General features: G+C 42.0%; 1 protein-coding gene across 7 annotated transcripts in view; it reads left to right on the top strand.

Annotated features, from left to right (window-relative positions):
* Positions 1-19,668, top strand: part of agap1 (ArfGAP with GTPase domain, ankyrin repeat and PH domain 1) — a 759,171-nt gene that overhangs the window by 256,409 nt on the left and 483,094 nt on the right. For 3 of the 7 annotated variants that reach the window (XM_072578522.1, XM_072578521.1, XM_072578520.1), the window contains exon 1: positions 11,781-13,452. The exons of 3 other annotated variants lie outside the window; for them this stretch is intronic. In XM_072578522.1, coding sequence (XP_072434623.1) covers positions 11,943-13,452 — 1,510 coding nt within the window. In that variant the 5' untranslated portion in view covers positions 11,781-11,942. Of the gene's footprint in view, positions 1-11,638; positions 13,453-19,668 lie in introns of those variants that run through there. One more of the 7 variants, XM_072578523.1, reaches the window with a different exon arrangement.

The raw sequence follows: 19,668 nt of genomic DNA, 5'->3' as shown, positions 1-19,668 counted from the left end.
TTGGGGGAGGGGCGTTGGAAATGCGATAGGTGGAAGGAGGTCAACGTGAGGGTGATAGGCCGGAGTGGGGGCGGGGGCGGAGAGGTCAGGAAGAAGATTGCAGGTTAGGAAGGCGGTGCTGAGTTCGAGGGATTTGACTGAGACAAGGTGGGGGGAGGGGAAATGAGGAAACTGGAGAAATCTGGGTTCATCCCTTGTGGTTGGAGGGTTCCTAGCCAAGGAACTATCCTCGGGAACTGAGCTAGAGCTGGATGAACTTCGGATCATTCGGGAGGCAGAGGGGGTTATTGAGAGGAGTTACAGGGAGGTAGTCACTCCTCAGGTACAAGAAAAAGGCAGATGGGTTACAGTCAGGGGACGGAAAGGGAACTGGCAGGCAGTGCAGGGATCCTCTGTGGCCATTTCCCTCAACAATAAGTATACCATTTTGGATACTGTTAAGGTGGACGACTTACCAGGGGAAAGTAGTGGGGCACAGGGCTCTGGCACAGAGTCTGCCCCTGCTGCTCAGAAGGGAAGGGGAAAGAGGAGCAGAGCAGTAGTCACTGGGTCCCCCATAGTTAGAGGGACAGATAGGAGGTTCTGTGGGGACTAAAGTGACTTGGTGTGTTGCCTCCCAGGTGCTGTCTGTGATCATGTTTTTGGGATCCTTAAGGAGGAGGGGGAGCAGTCCCAAGTCGTGGTCCACATAGGCACCAATGACATAGGAAGAGAGATGGGGATTTAAGGCAGAAATTCAGGGAGCTGGGATGGAAGTTTAGAGCTAGGACGAACAGAGTTGTCTCTGGTTTGTTGCCCGTGCCACGTGCTAGTGAGGCGAGGAATAGGGAGAGAGAGGAATTGAACATGTGGCTACAGGGATGGTGCAGGAGGGAGGGTTTTGGATTCTTGGATAATCGGGGCTCTTTCTCGGGTAGGTGGGACCTCTACAAGCAGGATGGTCTTCATCTGAACCAGAGGGATACCAATATCCTGGGGGGGAAATTCGCTAAGGCTATTGGGGTGGGTTTAAACTAATCCAGCAGGGGGATGGGAACCAAAATTGTAGTTAGAGTGTAGAAAAGCTTGAGAGTAGGGAGGTCTGAAATCAAGTTTCAGGAACGTAAGATGGCACCGGCAAGCAAGAAGTTGATTTGAAGTGTATCTACTTCAACTTCAGGAGCATCTGGAATAAGGTGAGTGAAATTGCAGCATGGGTTGGTACCTGGGACTTCGATGTTGTGGTAATTTTGGAGACATGGATAGAGCAGGGACAGGAATGGTTGTTGCAGGTTCCAGGATTTAGATGTTTCAGTAAGAACAGAGAAGATGGTAAAAGAGGGGGAGGTGTGGCATTGTTGGTCAAGGGCAGTATGACAGTTACAGAAAGGATGTTTGGGGACTCGTCAACTGAGGTAGTATGGACTGAGGTTAGAAACAAGAAAGGAGAGGTCACCCTGTTGGGAGTTTTCTATAGGCCTCTGAATAGTTCCAGAGATGTAGAGGAAAGGATAGCAAAGATGATTCTTGATAGAAGTGAGAGAGACAGGGTAGTTGTCATGGGGGACTTCATCTTTCCAAATATTGACTGGGAACACTATAGTACGAGTACTATAGATGGGTTAGTTTTTGTCCTGTGTGTGCAGGAGGGTTTCCTGACATAGTATGGAGACAGCCCAACAAGGGGCAAAGCCACATTAGATTTGGTACTGGGGTAATGAGCCCGGACAGGCGTTAGACTTGGAAGTAGGTGAGCACTTTGGTGATAGCGATCACAATTCTGTTATGTTTTCTTTAGTGATAAAAAGGGATAGGTGTATACCACTAAGCAAGAGTTACAGCTGGGGGAAAGGCAATTACGACGCGATTAGGCAAGATTTAAGAAGCATAGGATAGGGAAGGAAACAGCAGGGGATGGGCACATTAGAAATGTGGAGCTTATTCAAGGAAAAGCTCCCGAGTGTCCTAGATAAGTATGTACCTGTCAGGCGGGGAGTAAGCTGTAGAGCGCGGGAGCCGTGGTTTACGAAGGGAGTGGAATCTCTGGTCGAGAGGAAGAAGAAGGCTTATGTTAGGATGAGATGTGAGGGCCCAGTTAGGGCACTTGAGGGTTACAAGGTTGCCAGGAAAGACCTGAAGAGAGAGCTCAGAAGAGCCAGGAGGAGACATGAGAAGTTGTTGGCGGAAAGGATCAGGGTAAACCCCAAGGCTTTCTATAGGTATTTAAGGAATAAAAGAATGACAAGAGTAAGATTAGGGCCAATCAAGGATAGTAGTGGGAAGTTGTGTGGAGTCAGAGGAGATAGGGGAAGCACTAAATGAATATTTTTCGACAGTATTCACTCTAGAAAACGACGAGAATACCAAGATACAGGCTACTAGACTAGGTGTGATTGAGGTTCACAAGGAAGAGGTATTAGAAATCCTGTAGAGTGTGAAAATAGATAAGTCCCTGGGCCGGATGGGATTTATCCTAGGATCCTCTGGGAAGCCAGGGAGGAGATTGCTGAGCCTTTAGCATTGATCTTTAAATCGTCATTGTCTACAGGAATAGTGCCAGAAGACTGGAGGATAGCAAATGTAGTCCCCCTGTTCAAGAAGGGGAGTAGAGACAACCCTGGTAATTATAGACCAGTGAGCCTTACTTCAGTTGTTGGTAAAGTGTTGGAAAAGATTATAAGAGATAGGATTTATAATCATCTAGAAAAGAATAATTTGATTAGGGATAGTCAGCACGGTTTTGTGAAGGGTAGGTCATGCCTCACAAACCTTATTGTGTTCTTTGAGAAGGTGACCAAACAGGTAGATGAGAGTAAACCAGTTGAAGTGGTATATATGGATATCAGCAAGGCGTTCGATAAGGTTCCCCACAGTAAGCTATTATATAAAATGCGGAGGAATGGGATTGTGGGAGATATAGCAGTTTGGATCAGTAATTGGCTTGCTAAAAGAAGACAGAGGGTGGTGGTTGATGGGAAATGTTCATCCTGGAGTCCAATTACTAGTGGTGTACTGCAAGGGTCGGTGTTGGGTCCACTGCTGTTCGTCATTTTTATAAACGACCTGGATGACGGCGTAGAAGGGTGGGTTAGTAAATTTGCAGACGACACTAAGATCGGTGGAATTGTGGATAGTGACAAAAGATGTTGTAGGTTACAGAGAGACATAGATAAGCTGCAGAGCTGGGCTGAGAGTTGGCAAATGGAGTTTAATGCGGACAAGTGTGAGGTGATTCACTTTGGTCGGAGTAACCGGAATGCAAAGTACTGGGCTAATGGCAAGATTCTTGGTAGTGTAGATGAGCAGAGAGATCTTTGTGTCCACGTACACCGATCCTTGAAAGTTTCCACCCAGGTTGACGGGGTTGCTAAGAAGGCATACAGTATTTTAGCTTTTATTAATAGGGGGATCAAGTTCCAGAACCATGAGGTTATGTTGCAGCTGTACAAAACTCTGGTGCGACCGCACTTGGAGTATTGTGTACAGTTCTGGTCACCACATTATAAGAAGGATGTGGAAGCGTTTGGAAATGGTACAGAGGAGATTTACTAGGATGTTGCCTGGTATAAAGGAAGGTCTTACGAGAAAAGACTGAAGAACTTGAGGCTGTTTTCGTTAGAGAGAAGAAGGTTGAGAGGTGACTTAATAGAGACATATAAGATAATCAGAGGGTTAGATAGGGTGGACAGGGAGAGTCTTTTTCCAAGTATGGTGACGGCGAGCATGGGGGGGCATAGCTTTAAATTGAGGGGTGATAGATATAGGACAGATGTCAGTGGTAGTTTCTTTACTCAGAGAATGGTAAGGGTATGGAATGCTTTGTCTGCAATGGTAGTAGGTTCGCCAACTTTAAGTACATTTAAGTCGTCATTGGACAAGCATATGGACGTACATGGAATAGTGTAGGTTAGATGGGCTTCAGATTGGTATGACAGGTCGGCGCAACATTGAGGGCAGAAGGGCCTGTACTGCGCTGTTATATTCTATGTTCTATAATGTAACAAGTGAAGCAACAAGAAAGGGAAGAAATGAGAGTTGTTCACAATTTGAATGTGTTTCACTCAATATTAAGTCCAGAATACTGTAAAGTGCTTAGTCTGAAGATGAGATGTTGTTCCTGTGATTCACTGGAGCACTGCAGCACACTGAGGACAGACAAGTTGACACGCGAGCAGAATGCTGTGTTAAAATGACCAACTATGAGAAGGTCAGGATCATGCTTTGCACAGACCAGAAGTGTTCTGTAAAGCAGTCATCCAGCCTGTGCTTGGTTTCTTAAGTGTAGAGTAAGGATGTAGATATCATAAATTGTAAACATACATTGTACTTCCTCCAAGGCCAATATATCCTTCTGAAGGTGTGATGCCCTGATCTGCTCACAGTACTCCAAGTGGGTCTAACCAATGGTTTCTATACCTGCAGCATAATTTCTGCATCCTTTTCGAGCACTAACAGAGTGACCAGTAATTGGCAACTTAAGGCCACTTGCTCACACCACATAAAATTATGGATGGGTGGTTGGCAGGGGGAGGAAAGGCCACTTGGGGAATTTTACGGGTTGTTAAACCCATAAATGTCTGCCCTCAATCACACAGCCCAGGCTGCCAATCTCAGTGTGCTACTGAGGAAGTGTTGCACTGTCGGCAATGCCACCTTTCAGCTGACGTGTTAAACTGATGTCCCATCAACCTTCCACGCTAAACCCAAACATTTCCATATTTGAAGAAGAGTAGGAAGGTTCTCTTGGTACGATTACCAATGTCCCTCAACCTGCATCTCTGAAAAAGATTGTCTTGTTATTATCTCATTGCTGTTTATGAGACCTTGGAGCATGCAATCTGACTGCTCTGTTTCCGATATTAGAACACTTACTTTATTTTAAATATAGTTTATTGACTTTGGGAAAAACTAAAGTCATACAAGGTGCTACATAAATGAAAGACCTTTTTCTTCTGTCCTGTCTCCCATACATCTTTATAGTATTCAGTTTATAATATGTTGAAGCAAACATGCTTGTGATAGTTAAAGGGCTTTGGAATTGGCCCCTTTCTGATAATAGAAAAATTTGTATTGCAGCTTTAAAATTCTGATGCTGGTTCATCTGTAAAGATCAGGGCAATACTATGCTATATGTGCCTTTGAACAGTGTAACGCAAAACCACTTTCAGCTGCGTGCTAGAGACAGAAGTGCTATTTTGTTTGTAACTCAGCTATGTGAATTGTGTTCTTTCACTATTGCCTAGACATACTGCTAAATCTAAAATAAATCCTTCAGAATTTTCCAATTAATTATCATGTAAGACTCATTTCAGCACAGAAAGCAGTACTACTGAAAGGACAATAACTTCGTGAATACTAATATTACATAGGAACATATTGGAAAAACAGTAATATTGCCCCTTTAATATGGAGAAAAGCTCTAAAAAGATTCACTGAAAGGTAATCAATCAAAAATAATTACTGAGGCAAAGGGAATGTTGGGGAGTGACAGCTTTGATTTTAAGGAAAAGCATTAAAGGAGGAGAGGAAGAGACTATGAAAGAATTCCAGCTCATGGTTTTACCTTTATAAAAGATGATTAAGAATTGTGGGGCAAAAGGTTGGACACAAGCAGTCCATGGAACACAGAGTTCATGTGGGGTCTGATTACAGGGCTGGAGAAGTTTGCAGAGATAACAGGGGGTAACAGGTCAAGGTGGGATTTAAATGTGAGAATGAGAATTTTAATTTTGAAATGTAATTTATTGGTAACTGAAGTTGGTCAACAAGGATGGGGCTGAGTGGGGCATATATAAGGAAATAATTACATCTGTCAGGATGTGATACTCTGGCAGTCCTATTCATGCAGAGTTAATGCAATAAGTCCATGGTATAAAGGATGTGTGAAGTTTTGCAGTCCAGATTTTAATGTAATTGCATTATGTTTTGTCCTGTACACCAATAACCTTTTGTTTTATGAGCAAAGACTTTGTATTTGAAATTTCCCATGAGGATGAGTTTGCAATGAATAGACTTGATTTGATTGCCTTCTGGTGAGGTTCGTTAATGGGCTCATGAACATCCAGACACCACCAAATCTGTCCCACATGTTTTGTTTGAAAAATAAATGCTTAACCATAAATTCTGGAGAAAGTACTTTGTTGCATTTTGGCTCTGGATAACTTAGCATTACTAGCATATGCCTGGAATATTTGTTCTTTAAAATAGTTCATACTTTATGTTTGTAAAACTAGCTCAGTTCTCCTTTAATCCATTAATTTCTACTCCGTCCTTTTTAAGTTGCTATACTTTGCTCAATGGTAAAAACAATGACTGCAGATGCTGAAAACCAAATACTGGATTAGTGGTGCTGGAAGAGCACAGCAGTTCAGGCAGCATCCAACGAGCAGCGAAATCGATGTTTCGGGCAAAAGCCCTTCATCAGGAATAAAGGCAGTGAGCCTGAAGCGTGGAGAGATGAGCTAGAGGAGGGTGGGGGTGGGGAGAGAGTAGCATGGAGTACAATGGGTGAGTAGGGGAGGAGATGAAGGTGATAGGTCAAGGAGGAGAGGGTGGAGTGGATAGGTGGAAAAGAAGATAGGCAGGTCGGACAAGTCCGGACAAGTCAAGGAGAGTAACTAGGATGAGGTGGGGGAAGGGGAAATGAGGAAGCTGTTGAAGTCCACATTGATGCCCTGGGGTTGAAGTGTTCCGAGGCGGAAGATGAGGCGTTCTTCCTCCAGGAGTCTGGTGGTGAGGGAGCGGCGGTGAAGGAGGCCCAGGACCTCCATGTCCTCGGCAGAGTGGGAGGGGGAGTTGAAATGTTGGGCCACAGGGCGGTTTGGTTGATTGGTGCGGGTGTCTCAGAGATGTTCCCTAAAGCGCTCTGCTAGGAGGCGCCCAGTCTCCCCAATGTAGAGGAGACCATATCGGGAGCAACGGATATAATAAATGATATCAGTGGATGTGCAGGTGAAACTTTGATGGATGTGGAAGGCTCCTTTAGGGCCTTGGATAGAGGTGAGGGAGGAGGTGTGGGCACAGGTTTTACAGTTCCTGCGGTGGCAGGGGAAAGTGCCAGAATGGGAGGGTGGGTCGTAGGGGGGTGTGGACCTGACCAGGTAGTCACGGAGGGAACGGTCTTTGCGGAAGGTGGAAAGGGGTGAGGAGGGAACTATATCCCTGGTGATGGAGTCTTTTTGGAGGTGGCGGAAATGTCGGCGGATGATTTGGTTGATGCGAAGTTTTGTAGGGTGAAAGGTGAGCACCAGGGGCGTTCTGTCCTTGTTACGGTTGGAGGGGTGGGGTCTGAGGGCGGAGGTGCGGGATGTGGATGAAATGCGTTAGAGGGCATCTTTAACCACGTGGGAAGGGAAATTGCGGTCTTTAAAGAAGGAGGCCATCTGGTGTGTCCTATGGTGGAACTGGTCCTCCTGGGAGCTGATACGGCGGAGGCAGAGAAATTGGGAATACGGGATGGCATTTTTGCAAGAGATAAGGTGGGAAGAGGTGTAATCTAGGTAGCTATGGGAGTCGGTGGGTTTGTAAAAAATGTCAGTGTCAAGTCGGTCGTCACTAATGGAGATGGAGAGGTCCAGGAAGGGGAGCGAGGTGTCAGAGATGGTCCAGGTAAATTTAAGGTCAGGGTGGAATGTGTTGGTGAAGTTGATGAATTGCTCAACCTCCTCGCGGGAGCACGAGGTGGCGCCAATGCAGTCATCAATGTAGCGGAGGAAGAGGTGGGGAGTGGTGCCGGTGTAATTACGGAAGATCAACTGTTCTACATTGCCAACAAAGAGACAGGCATAGCTGGGGCCCATACGTGTGCCTATGGCTATGCCTTTGGTCTGGAGGAAGTGGGAGGATTCAAAGGAGAAATTGTTAAGGGTGAGGACCAGTTCGGCCAAACGAATGAGAGTGTCAGTGGAAGGGTACTGTTGGGGACATCTGGAGAGGAAAAAACGGAGGGCTTGGAGGCCCTGGTCATGGCAAATGGAGGTGTAGAGGGATTGGATATCCATGGTGAAGATAAGGCGTTGGGGGCCGGGGAAACGGAAGTCTTGGAGGAGGTGGAGGGCGTGGGTGGTGTCTCGAACGTATGTGGGGAGTTCCTGGACTAGGGGGGGATTTTGCTCAATGGTATATTGTCTTTATAATCTTTCAACAAGGAGATGTGTTTTCTATACAACCTGATGGAATCTTATAAACTACTAAACTAAAAAAAAATGGTTTTGCCATGTCATAAAGAAAACTACCATAAATAAGAGTGATGAAGGGACAGAATGGGAAAGCTATTCAATTTGTTTACCCAGATTCTAATTACTTCCAGTCCCATTCCTGGGAAGCTGGAAATCCTTGTAAAAATAGATTGCATACATGCTGGATATTTACCACTATTTTTTCAAATGTCATTGTTAATGGCTGAAAATTTCAAGGAAGAATTTTGATTTGAGTCAATTTCTAACTTGAGTCAAGAAGCAGGGCATTTACTAAAGGAATACAAGTTGACTTAGTTGTTGATTTACCTTTTTTCCTTGTCTCTTGTAGCTTGGTAGCTCCTTTGATGGCATCCCTATGGTTAATAATTCATCATATGTTTAAAATAATGTATTAAACATTACTTCAACAGGATCTTCATTTCGTTCAGTGATACAGAATGTTTGCAGTCACTGTGTACAACCTGGGCATCATCATTAATGGATGTCAAGTGGCTTTAATTAATACATCTATTTTTTTCCTTTGAATTTCTTGTTAATGAATGTAGTTCCACAAATGCAGAATAGTCTTAGTTTATTAGTAAGGGACCCATTGAACTCTGGAATATATTGTAAAAAATTATTCATTTAAATTTCTTCTGGAATATCAGTATTTTGTACCCTAGCATTTTATTCATATTGGTTACACATTACGTTAAGGGTATTTCTGTTATTTTCCTATTAGCTGTATCGTGTTTCACGTGTTTTAATCCTTACATTATTTTTGCATTCGAAATTGTTTCTCTAGCACTAGATTAATATGAGCAAAATTTTAAATCTCATTGTGTGGGTTGGTTAAAATGTTTGTGTGTAACTTCTATATGCTGTTCAAAACATGCAACAGTAAAATATGGATTTTATTGCACTGCTTCTGAATGAGTAGTAACATGTAAAACTCCTGAACCTGCCATGTTTTTTGAGCCTTTGACAGTTAAAGTAACCTGGTTTGCAAAACTGGAGCATATCCTGAGATATTCTTGTTTTTCACAATGTAAAACTCTGAGATATTTTTGGTCTTACTGCAAATGTAGACAGAAAAATATACTAGAAAATGTTTAACTCAACAGAGGGGAGAAACATTGTAAAAAAGGGATTTTGCCTGGTAAAACTCAAACTCTCTTCAACTTGTATCCTTGAACGTTTAACAAGTGATTTCATAGTGAGAGACATCAGAGAGTGTTTTAATTCTGTCCTGATCTGATGTACAATAAACTCTTTCACTGTAAACATGCCTTTGTTACAAAGTGGAGTCAACTCTGCTGCCATTGATCTGTGCTTGCTAATCTGACTCCTGGTTTAGTGACTCCACAATTTTAAAATTCGCATCCTTGTCAAATCCTTCCAAGGTCTTGTCCTTCCCCATCTTGTAACGCCCTCCACCCCTCCAAGATCTCTGTGCTTCTCCAGTTTTGTGGTCTTTGTTGCCCCCATTTTCAATCTCTCTGCCATGGTGGCCATTGTCTTCAGCTGCTTCGTTCATAAACTTTAGAATTCTCTTCCTAATCTGTTTTTTAAAATATTTTCGTCACCTGTTCTGCTGTCTACTCAGGTTAAATTTTGTCTGATAATCTCTGAAATCTAAGGGGGACTAATTTGGGAAACCTGGTCAGCACGTATGGGTAGGATCAAAAGGTCTGTTTCGGTGCTGTATGACTCTGATTCTAAATGCCCAGAAAACGGAAATGCTTTTCCAACCAACTTCCAAAGCATACTGCTACTAATAGATAAAGATCAACAACAAAATCATGGGAAATGGGGGTCATTTTCTGTACATTGGGAGTGTCTGCTCAATGCAAGCAAGCATATATTGCAAAATTATTCACCATCACTAACGTCCAGCCTCACCTTTACCTGACTAAGGAGAACAGTATTTGAGGATCAGGGTCTCATACCCAAGACTAAAATTATAGCCTGGCGGCAGTGATATCTGTTTTCTTGGACAGCTAGATAAATCAGTCACCTAAAAGTCATCTTAGAGTACACACCAGCAGTGCTGTCGCAAAGTTGTTAAAATTCATGGCAAGAAAGAAAGTCCCAAGCCAATATCCCCAGCATCTAAGCAAAATTACATTGGGTGGGACATGTCATTCATATGACTGACATCATCGTCCCAATGTAGCTCATTTATTTGAAACATAGTTACGACAGAATACTCCCAGGAGGACGGTGCAAATATTTTAAAGACATCCTCAAAGAATCCCTGATCAGGGATTTATGGGAGTCTGTTTTTGACTGACCAAATAAGAAGATTTCACATTGTGGCCCTGTTAGGAACATGCAGAGGTAGGGTTGAGTGCACAATTCTTCAAAACAACTCCTGTATCCGTCCCTTCAAGCATCACCTACCCTTCATGTTGCAGAATCTGGTGATCATGCATTGAGCTTGTCAACCATTATGAAATCCACTGAACCAACACAACCTTGATCCCAAGAGGTTGCCAAAGGGACCAGAAGTTTGAGCATCCCTCTCAGAAACTGTTTGGAACAATCTAAATATAAGTTGTTCTTGATAGCTTTGCCTGCAGAACTCATTACTTTTACCCCATATGACATTCTAACTTAAGAGGTTGAAGAAAGAATAGGCCATTTGGGCATTCAAGCCTGTTTACTGTACCATGGCTTATCAAATTATATCAGATTTGACGATGTTAACTCTGATTTCCTGTCTGCCTAAATCTGTTTAAGTTTGGAACTATTTTCTTAGTTTTAGTTAAGATAGTTTCCATTTCAGTTATTGAAGCTTTTCAAAAAAAAACTTGTGTGGGAATAATGCAGGTCGTTCACAATTGTGAATAACTTTCAATACTAATGAAGGTTTTAAAATGAATGGTTAATGCCTCTACTCGAAACGAGTCAGGAGTTGGATGAGCCAGTAAATTGCAGGCTATTTTTCGGTTGCTGTCAGAAGTGAAGTTAGCTGAGTTTACAGACCAGAAACTACAGGATTTTGGGGGACAGCTCAGCAAATGAGTGAAACCTCAAGATTAGAGTGGAGCTGGAAAAGCACAGCTGGTCAGGCAGCATCCGAGGGGCAGGAAAATCGACGTTTCGAGCAGGAGCCCTTCATCAGTAATCAGTGAAACCTCTCATTAAGTAACTTATAAAATTCGTTTTGGAAAAGATCTGCAGCAGACCCCGGGCATTGCGATAACATTCAGATTTCTTGCATGTTATTTCTAAAAGGTCCTTTTAATAGTCCATGCCCACGCTGTGGAAGAAATCCAGGCCGGCGTTTGCAGTTTTCTCTGTCTCTCGGCGTCTGATCCTCCGCCCCCGGGAGTCGGTGCTTGTAACACGCCGGGGTGGCGGAACGCATTCGCTTCTCTGCTCATTGCGGTGATGCTGCGCATGCTACGAACCAGATGATCCGCTCTCGGAACTCGGTGCCCCCGCTCTGTTCGAAGGCGGGCGATGCAACCCTGAACCAACACCGCCGCATGTTTGCAACTGCCAAGGGAAGGAGAGAATCGATGGCTTTCGGCTCCCGAGCTCTGGCTCTTCACACACCTGCCTCTGTGTCTATGCTGCATCCTGCATAAAGTGATTTTTCTCTCTCTTTTATATACACTCAACCACACACGCAATTGGGGCCAGTCTCATGTTGGATGTTCCTCAGTTGAATTATCCATTGTTGGATGTTCTTCCTTTGGAGCAGGCTGTCTTTGGATATTGCTCAGCTGTGTTCGCTATTGTTGGGTATTTCAGGTACAAAGAAGGGTGGCAGGAGCCATGTACCTGCTGGACAACGAGCCATATCCCGAGATGCTGAAGAGAGGAACTCCTCAGAGGAAGACTGTCTACCGGATCTCCCTCACTCTTGTCAAACGGGAGGCTGCCACAGCCGAGGCTGGTAGCAAATCCTCTCCTTCCCCTCGATCTGAGGGGCCTCTGGAGCGACCAGGTTGTACCAGCGACACCCACCAGCCTGGAAGTCAATGCCTGGCAGAGAGCGGTGAAACAGATGATGAATTTGAGCCAGAAGCGAATCTTCGGAGCTTTCGCACCTTCAGCACTGGCCACCTGGAACTGGGCAGGCTGAAGGTGGCCAGGCGATCCCATGATCTGGGCTTCAAGCTCAAAGACAATCCAACCAAAGACTTGGTAACACTAAGGTGCAGAGATGGGACTTCAGCTAGACCGAGTAGTATGCTGGCAACTGTGGATGTGGAATTAAAAAACAAGAAAAATTGGGCACATTGCACCGAGAGATTGGTGACAGGGCCTGAATCAGGAGACTGTATCAATATCTCAAACCGGGGAAAGGATCAACAAGAAGGCAGAGCTTGCGCTGAAGGCAGTCGGAGACGGGATGCAGCCAAAGCTGCTAGTGTAAAGGAGCACTTGGTGCCTTTACAGTCCATTAATGCAGAAATACTTTATCCAAGGAAATCACCAAGGGCAGGTAGCAAGTCTGCTTTGAAGAAAATTGAGACAACCATCAAGAGAAACTCAAATGATTCATTAAAGAGTCCTTTGGGGAACAAGGAGTTAATCACAATGTCCCCTCCTGGTTCAGAGCTTGATTTCCCTAAGCACATTGTTCCAAAAGGAGAACACAGTTTACTGTCAGTAGCTCCAGCAGTGGGTTCACCTCTGCAACCTGATTATTCGACTGTTTGTGTAGATGCCATCAAACAAACACCTCCGATGTCCATGGCAACAGACAAGAGACACCCAAGTTTACTCAGAAGAAGCTTCAGCTTCAGACACTGGAATGGGGAGCTAGTGAGGTTTAAAGCGTTATCAAAGGAGAAACATCATGGCAGCTCCAGTTGTCTCTCTGGTGGCGAGGTCGAAAGTGAATTCAGAACCCAAAAGCTTGAGCCTTATTGTGGGGAATCTGTAGCAAATGAGAAACGAAACACCTTGGATGTTGGGGAAGTCCTGAACAAAACTGATCCACTCTCTGAGCCTGGGCGGTGGGAGCGGGGAAAACGAAAGAATAGGACTTTAGACAACAGTGACATTCACAAGCTTTCTGAAAACTTGGAAATGGGGAAGGATAGCTTTTTAACAGGTGCTGTGAGATCCAGTTCCCAGGAGCACAAACTCTTCAGGTTTTTTAGTGGTATTTTCTCAAAGCGTGATGGTACTTCAACACCTGTTACGAGTCCTTATGGAAAATCACATAGGGATTATGTTGCCAAATCCAAAGGATATGCTCGCGGCCAGAAGAAAGGTATCTCGCCTCTTGAGCAGTCCAGCAGTGAGAGCATTGATGAAAATACTTATCAAAATGGTATGGCATTGATAGCGTTCTGCTCTTTGAAATTGTGTAAAATCTGATAGTTTAGACATGTACTGAAAATTTAACCAGTAGTTATGCTTTAACCCAGCACTTCTGCAAAAATAAGTAGACAGAGGACATGCCACTGGGTTGCAAATCAAAGTTAAGGAATGGTTAGTAGGGTCGTCTATTAGTGTAGGTGGAAAACAATTAATTCATGAAGTACAAGTACTTTGCTATGCTGCGTTTTAAGTCAGTTAGGAAAAAATTTTAATAACTGATGATGTTTGATTGACACGGAGGTTGAAAGTTGAGGTGTTTTCCATAGCAGAAGGGCTTTTAGCACTCAAATGCAAGCCCTTAATGGATTGTATTCAATTTCCTTTTCGAAGAGAGAAAAGCCCAGACAATTAGCTTTGAGATGGCAGTTACATTATGTGTATTCAGCAGTCCACATGATGGGTGCTGGAAAGCTTGTAATTGCAGGTTGGAAAAATATGTTAAGTGTGCATTATGCAAGCAGCAGGAGACTTCAATTTTGCGAGGTTGTACATAAATGTATTTCATTTTGCTGAATTTGTTTGGGTTTCAGCTGTGAAATTAGTGCTTGAATTGTATGAAATGAAAATAATGTCTTCAGTTGGGGTTTTAATTGTTAATTTGACTAGAAATGAGAACTGTGTACATTACTGTTTGGCCCTTATTGGAAAGCTTTTATAGTTGTCAGATATTTACCCTAAGTTTGAATATTTTAATTGTGTCATAAATGTATAGGAACTTGAAACTTCAAAACATGCTCTTCTGCCACCCAACACTTTTCGTTTCAAACCTCCTATTCATGTTGCAGATCATTTTCTGTAGTCTCCACATTTTAGGCAGAATCATAACTGACTTTGACAAATGCAAACACGTTTATGGTTTCAACATGTTAATTCAAATGCCCTTTTGGAAGAAACTAAGTATCGAAACAAGGAGTCTTATGCAAGCATGTAGCTAATCATAGGGACTGCTGTAAGTAAATGGGAGTTTAATACATTTCAGGACCTGTCAAGAATTGGACAAGTTGTTCCTTTTCTAAAAGATGACTGTCAAATGTGTCATTTGATTTGTAGAAAGCCTTGCAAATCAGGAATCAAATGGAGAACTCTATTACAATGTTAGCCATGTTCAGACCTTTATCCGTAGATGATAAAGGTTAGATAGAATTAAGGGAGTTAGGGAGTCACAGTCGGGTTTGAATCGTGTATGCCAGATGCTGAGAGTTAGTCCTGGATGCTGAGTTGGAAAAAAACCTATGAATTTGATATTTCTTTGTCATCTGTAGTGGCAAGCGGCATATCTCCTTTAAGATTTGAAAAGTGGAAAAGCTCATTTGGTGACATCTCAAGACTGAATCTCAAGACATAGATGCTGAAATTATTTGTTATAAAAGCTGAAAGAACCACTATTTAATTCTCACATCTGTATTTAAATGATACAATGAGTTACCTATCACCTGTTTGAACTTATTGTTAATATTTAATTCAAAAATAATACTGACTATGTTTAAAATTGAATCCCATACACCTGTGTTACTATCTTGTGTAGCATTTTTGCATCAAGAGAACATACACCTATGTAAATAGAATTCGTAATCTTTAGTGTGCACTTGCGTAGAGACAGAAAACACTCTGTAATCTCTACTTGCTTTCCACAGATGCTGCCAGACTTGAGTTTTTCCAGCAATTTCTGTTTTGGCTTCTGTTTTCTAGCCGTGTCAGTTTTTTTTTGTTGAAGCAACTGGTAGTTAGTTTTGTCAGAAATTAACTCATTAGTTACTGGGCTAGGTATCTCGAGAATTATTCAATGTTACTGAAGGTTATTCACGTTATAAAAAGCCATGACCTAAAGAGGTTTGGATTTGGATCCCAGCATTAACAAATGTTATTGCATGTGTTTGTAGGTGAAAGAATGGCAGTAGCTTCCAACTGGTTATTTAGGTGATCAAATACAAACAAGTGGTTTAAGCCAGCCTCTCAGTGTATTGACCAAGTAGTGCAATGCTTGAAGGAGATATCTGATATGAGTGGTGTAGAGGAAGATAATTTGAATTTTAAAATATGCATATGAAATATTCTTATGGAAAGAAACTATAATTATAGCACCATATGTCAGGATCTGATATAAAAATTTGAGCCTATTTTATTTTGGTGCACTAATCATTTTATTCCTGGATTCATTCGTGCCTTTGTTACCTCAAGACTCTATTCCAATTTATTCTTATTTGGCTTTCCACCTACCCTTACTGAACTTGAGGTTATCTAAAACGCTGCTATCTGTGTCCTAACTCATAGCAAGTCGCCTTCATGCATTACACCATACTTGCTAATCTATAGTTGTTTTTGGTCAAGCAACATCTTGACTTTAAAATTCTTAATCTTCTCTTCAAATCTCTCCATGGCATTGCTCTTCTCTTTCTCCATAGTCTCCTTCATTCCAGCAATCCTCTCGGATTTCTGGGCTCATTTAACTTTGGCCTCCTGTGCATCCCCAGTTTTAATCTCTTCACCTTTGGTCATACTGCCATTAGCAGCCTGGGCCCTGAGCTTTGCAGTACCCTTCTTAAGCCTCTCCGCTTCATTACCCCACTTTGTTCCTTTAAGACACTCTTTAAAATCTGGTGCTAGGATCATAAAATTTACCACTTTCATCATCTGACCTAATATTTCTTTGTGCCTTGGTGTCATTGTTTGTTTTAAATATAGCTATATTACAGAATCATAGGATGGTTGCACTCAAGAGTAGAATACTTGGCCTGTCTATGCCCATTTTCTGCAACTGCTGCGAGGTACCTTCGAATATTTCATAACATTAAAGGCTCCATGTTCATGTAAGTTGTTACATAGGAGCACAGGACTTCTGTAGCAGGAGTAGCCATTTAGTCTGTTGAGCTTGCTCTGACGCTGAATGACATCATGGCTGATCTGATTGTGGCGACAACTCCACTTTCTTGCTTTTTCCTTAAAACCTCTGACCTGTTTTCTGTTATTTAGCTTTGTTATGGAGAAGCCGGTGTTGGACTGGGGTGGACAAAGTTAAAAATCACACAGTACCAGGTGATAGTCCAACAGGTTTAATTGGAAGCACTAGCTTTTGAAGCGCCGCTCCTTCATCAGGTGGTTGTGGAGTATCAACACCAGCACCACCTGGTGAAGGAGCAGCGCTCCGAAAGCAGTGCTTCCAATTAAACCTATTGGACTATCACTGGCGTTGTGTGATTTTTTTAAACGTTATTTAGCTTGACTTTGAACAAATTCAGTGAAATGCCTCAACCTTCTGGGGAAGGGAATTCTACCTGGCCTCCTTCCTGATGAAGGGCTTATGCCCGAAATGTTGAATCTCCTGCTCCTCGGATGTTGCCTGGCCTGCTGTGCTTTCCAGCACCACACTCTCGACTCTGATCTCCAGCATCTGCAATCCTCACTTTTTCCAAGGGAATTCTGCAGACAAGCACACTCTGAGAGGAAAAGCAAATGTCATTTTCTCAGTCTTCTCAGAGAGGCTTCTTATTCTTAAGGTGTGCTGCCTAGTTCTGACCTATTTTCAAGGCAAAACACCCCAAAATTCAACATGTCAAGTCCCCTTAACATGCTGTGTTTCAATATGGTCACCTCTCATTCTTCTACATTCTAATGGTTGAAGAATCAACCTTCCTTCATAAAACAAGCTCCGAACTTATTATTGAGATGAGAATGCTACTGATATTAGATACTAGTGGTTAAAGCAAAATTCATTTACAAGCATACTAAAAATGCTCCATTTCATACTACTACAAAACCTTGCTTTTAGTAAGAACAAAATGTAAATGAAAATGATATTTTAATATTGATATTTTAATGATTTTAATATCATTTTAGTAATGCCAGACTGTCTATCATAATCACACGAACAGTGAAGAAATGTTCAGGCTCTGTTATAAAATATTCCTTCATTGATTTGTCTTGCTACAGTATTCTAAAAGTGTGGCTTCAAAGGCCAAACTGTTCTCTGACACATTGATTGAAAGCTTCAGCCCCAATATTATAATTTTAATTGTGTCATTAAAATAATGGATAATCTGAGATAATTTTGTCCAAGAATGGGAAGAGCTTTAACCGATTTGAGGTTTTGAAGTAAATTTGGTGTACCTGAATAGAAGTTCATGGATAACTTTTAAGCAATTTGTTGCATTATACTTGTAGAATGCTTTTAACATGTTATAACTGACTTAATCTTTTTTTGCACTGTGTAGTGTACTACTGGAACTTGGTGGTAGAATGATTTGTGTTATTACAGTTATAATTACATTTCTTAACGTAAATTTGTTACATTTTCCATGATGAATGTTCAAGTGCTGTGATAAATAAGGTGAATCCTGTGCAAACTTTCTCAATATTACCTCACACTGAGATCAGTGTATTGTTAAGTCCTTTGTGGGATTGAGTACGACAGATCCAGATTAATGAGTTGTATGCACTGCGATAGCTGTTGTCAGCTCAAGTTGATTTTCTTTTTGGGGCTACATAGAGAAAAATCAGCCAGTGAACAGCCGTAACTGACTTTCAGTGATCCTTGTCATACAAAATGCTTGTGTGCACACAATATACAAGAGCAGAATGGATGCTGTCCCATCAGCTGATAGACAGCTGACATTAAATGTCTAGACCAGTAAATGAGGAATTCATATTTAGATGAAGTATCAAAAGATATTCTGTGACTGTGGAACTGTAACCCATGATGTGTCTGGCTTTTCAGGTGTTCGGGGGAGAATATACCAGGGACATTGATATTTTGAGATTTTGTTTCATGATTTGAGTCCTTTTTTTTATCATATGTTATCAACCCGTAACAACTTATTGGGCTGTTGGGAGTTGAGTAATGGCTGTGATGGAGCAAGTATGTGGTAAGATTCAACTAGGTCTTTACACATGCCAACCTAGAAAATGGTCAAAAGCTAACCAATTGCTTCTAAATATTTTCTAATCGACCTGTTACATAATTATGGAGCAGGTGGGACATGAACCTCCTGGCTCAAAAGTAGGACATTGTCACTACACCACAAGAGCCCTTGACTGATTGCTTCTAAACAAGGAACCAATGGAAACCCAGTCCTGAAAATGTGTCTGTTCACTGGCTTTAGAGCTTAAATGGTATAATCAGAAAATGATAATAAGTATGTGCAATACTCAGAAGAAATGTAAATGTTGAAATAGCTAAAACAAATGTGGTTCAAATCTTGAAATAAATAAGAACTACATTTCAAGGGAACCCTAGAAATATCTTCCATTAGACGTTTTCAGTATGAAGCCGTACTATGATTCATTTGTTTTGTTTCTATTTTTAGGTTTAAACTTTTGACAGAATAATCAGCATGTAAGTTAGTCCAAATATATCAAAACAGTCACTTTCCTTAGTTCAAAGCACTTCCTAGCCTAGACTCAATTCAGCAGTGTAGTCCTCCATCTGGCTCCTCATCCTTTCATGGGAGCTCTCCTCTTGTTAAATCCCCTACACATTAGTTTATACTGGGAACCTTCTCCCTTGTTAATTCAATCTGGCACTTCTCTCCCTGTAAAGCTGTGTTAAGCTACCACTTCTAAGGCCCTCTTGACATTTTTATTTCCCAAGCCCATCATTTCTTTTAGCACTTATTCCCTTGCACTGGGGAGGCTGCTGTTGCTCTCACCCTATGCCCCACTCAAACAGCAGGAGATTCTCAAGTTCCAATTTCTAAATGAGTGACTGTCAGTATATTTGTATTTGTGTTTTTCCTGATAATGTTATTGCCTTAGTAGTAGGAGAGCCACATTCTTGTTCTACCAAATCTATGATTTTGTTAGCCGGGTGGATTATGCAAAGCTGATGTAGAAACCCAACTTAGAGGCTTGGCATTGCAAATTCCGGAAAAGGTTATTGTGGAGAGAAAAAAAATTCAATTTTGGATTCTAATATTTATTTCAGTATGAGCTGGACTTCTGTAATCCCATCTACAAAGATGTTGCCGCTACATTAATTTGGTTGCAGCAGTAGCTTTTCAGTGTTTCATTGAGGAATGTATCAGTTATGTTCTTCAGAGCTCTTAACTGGAATAAAGAATATGCTGCAGCAGGAGCATTATCAAACAAAGCGTGGCACCCATTATGGGATACTTGAGCAGATGACCAAGAGTTAAGACCAAAAGATGGAGATTTTTGAATGACTTATAGGAGG

Source organism: Chiloscyllium punctatum, chromosome 10 (genome assembly GCF_047496795.1).
Source record: "Chiloscyllium punctatum isolate Juve2018m chromosome 10, sChiPun1.3, whole genome shotgun sequence".
Taxonomy (NCBI): domain Eukaryota; kingdom Metazoa; phylum Chordata; class Chondrichthyes; order Orectolobiformes; family Hemiscylliidae; genus Chiloscyllium; species Chiloscyllium punctatum.
The sequence above is the reverse complement of the archived record's forward strand: the minus strand, read 5'-3'. Positions and strand labels throughout refer to the sequence as shown.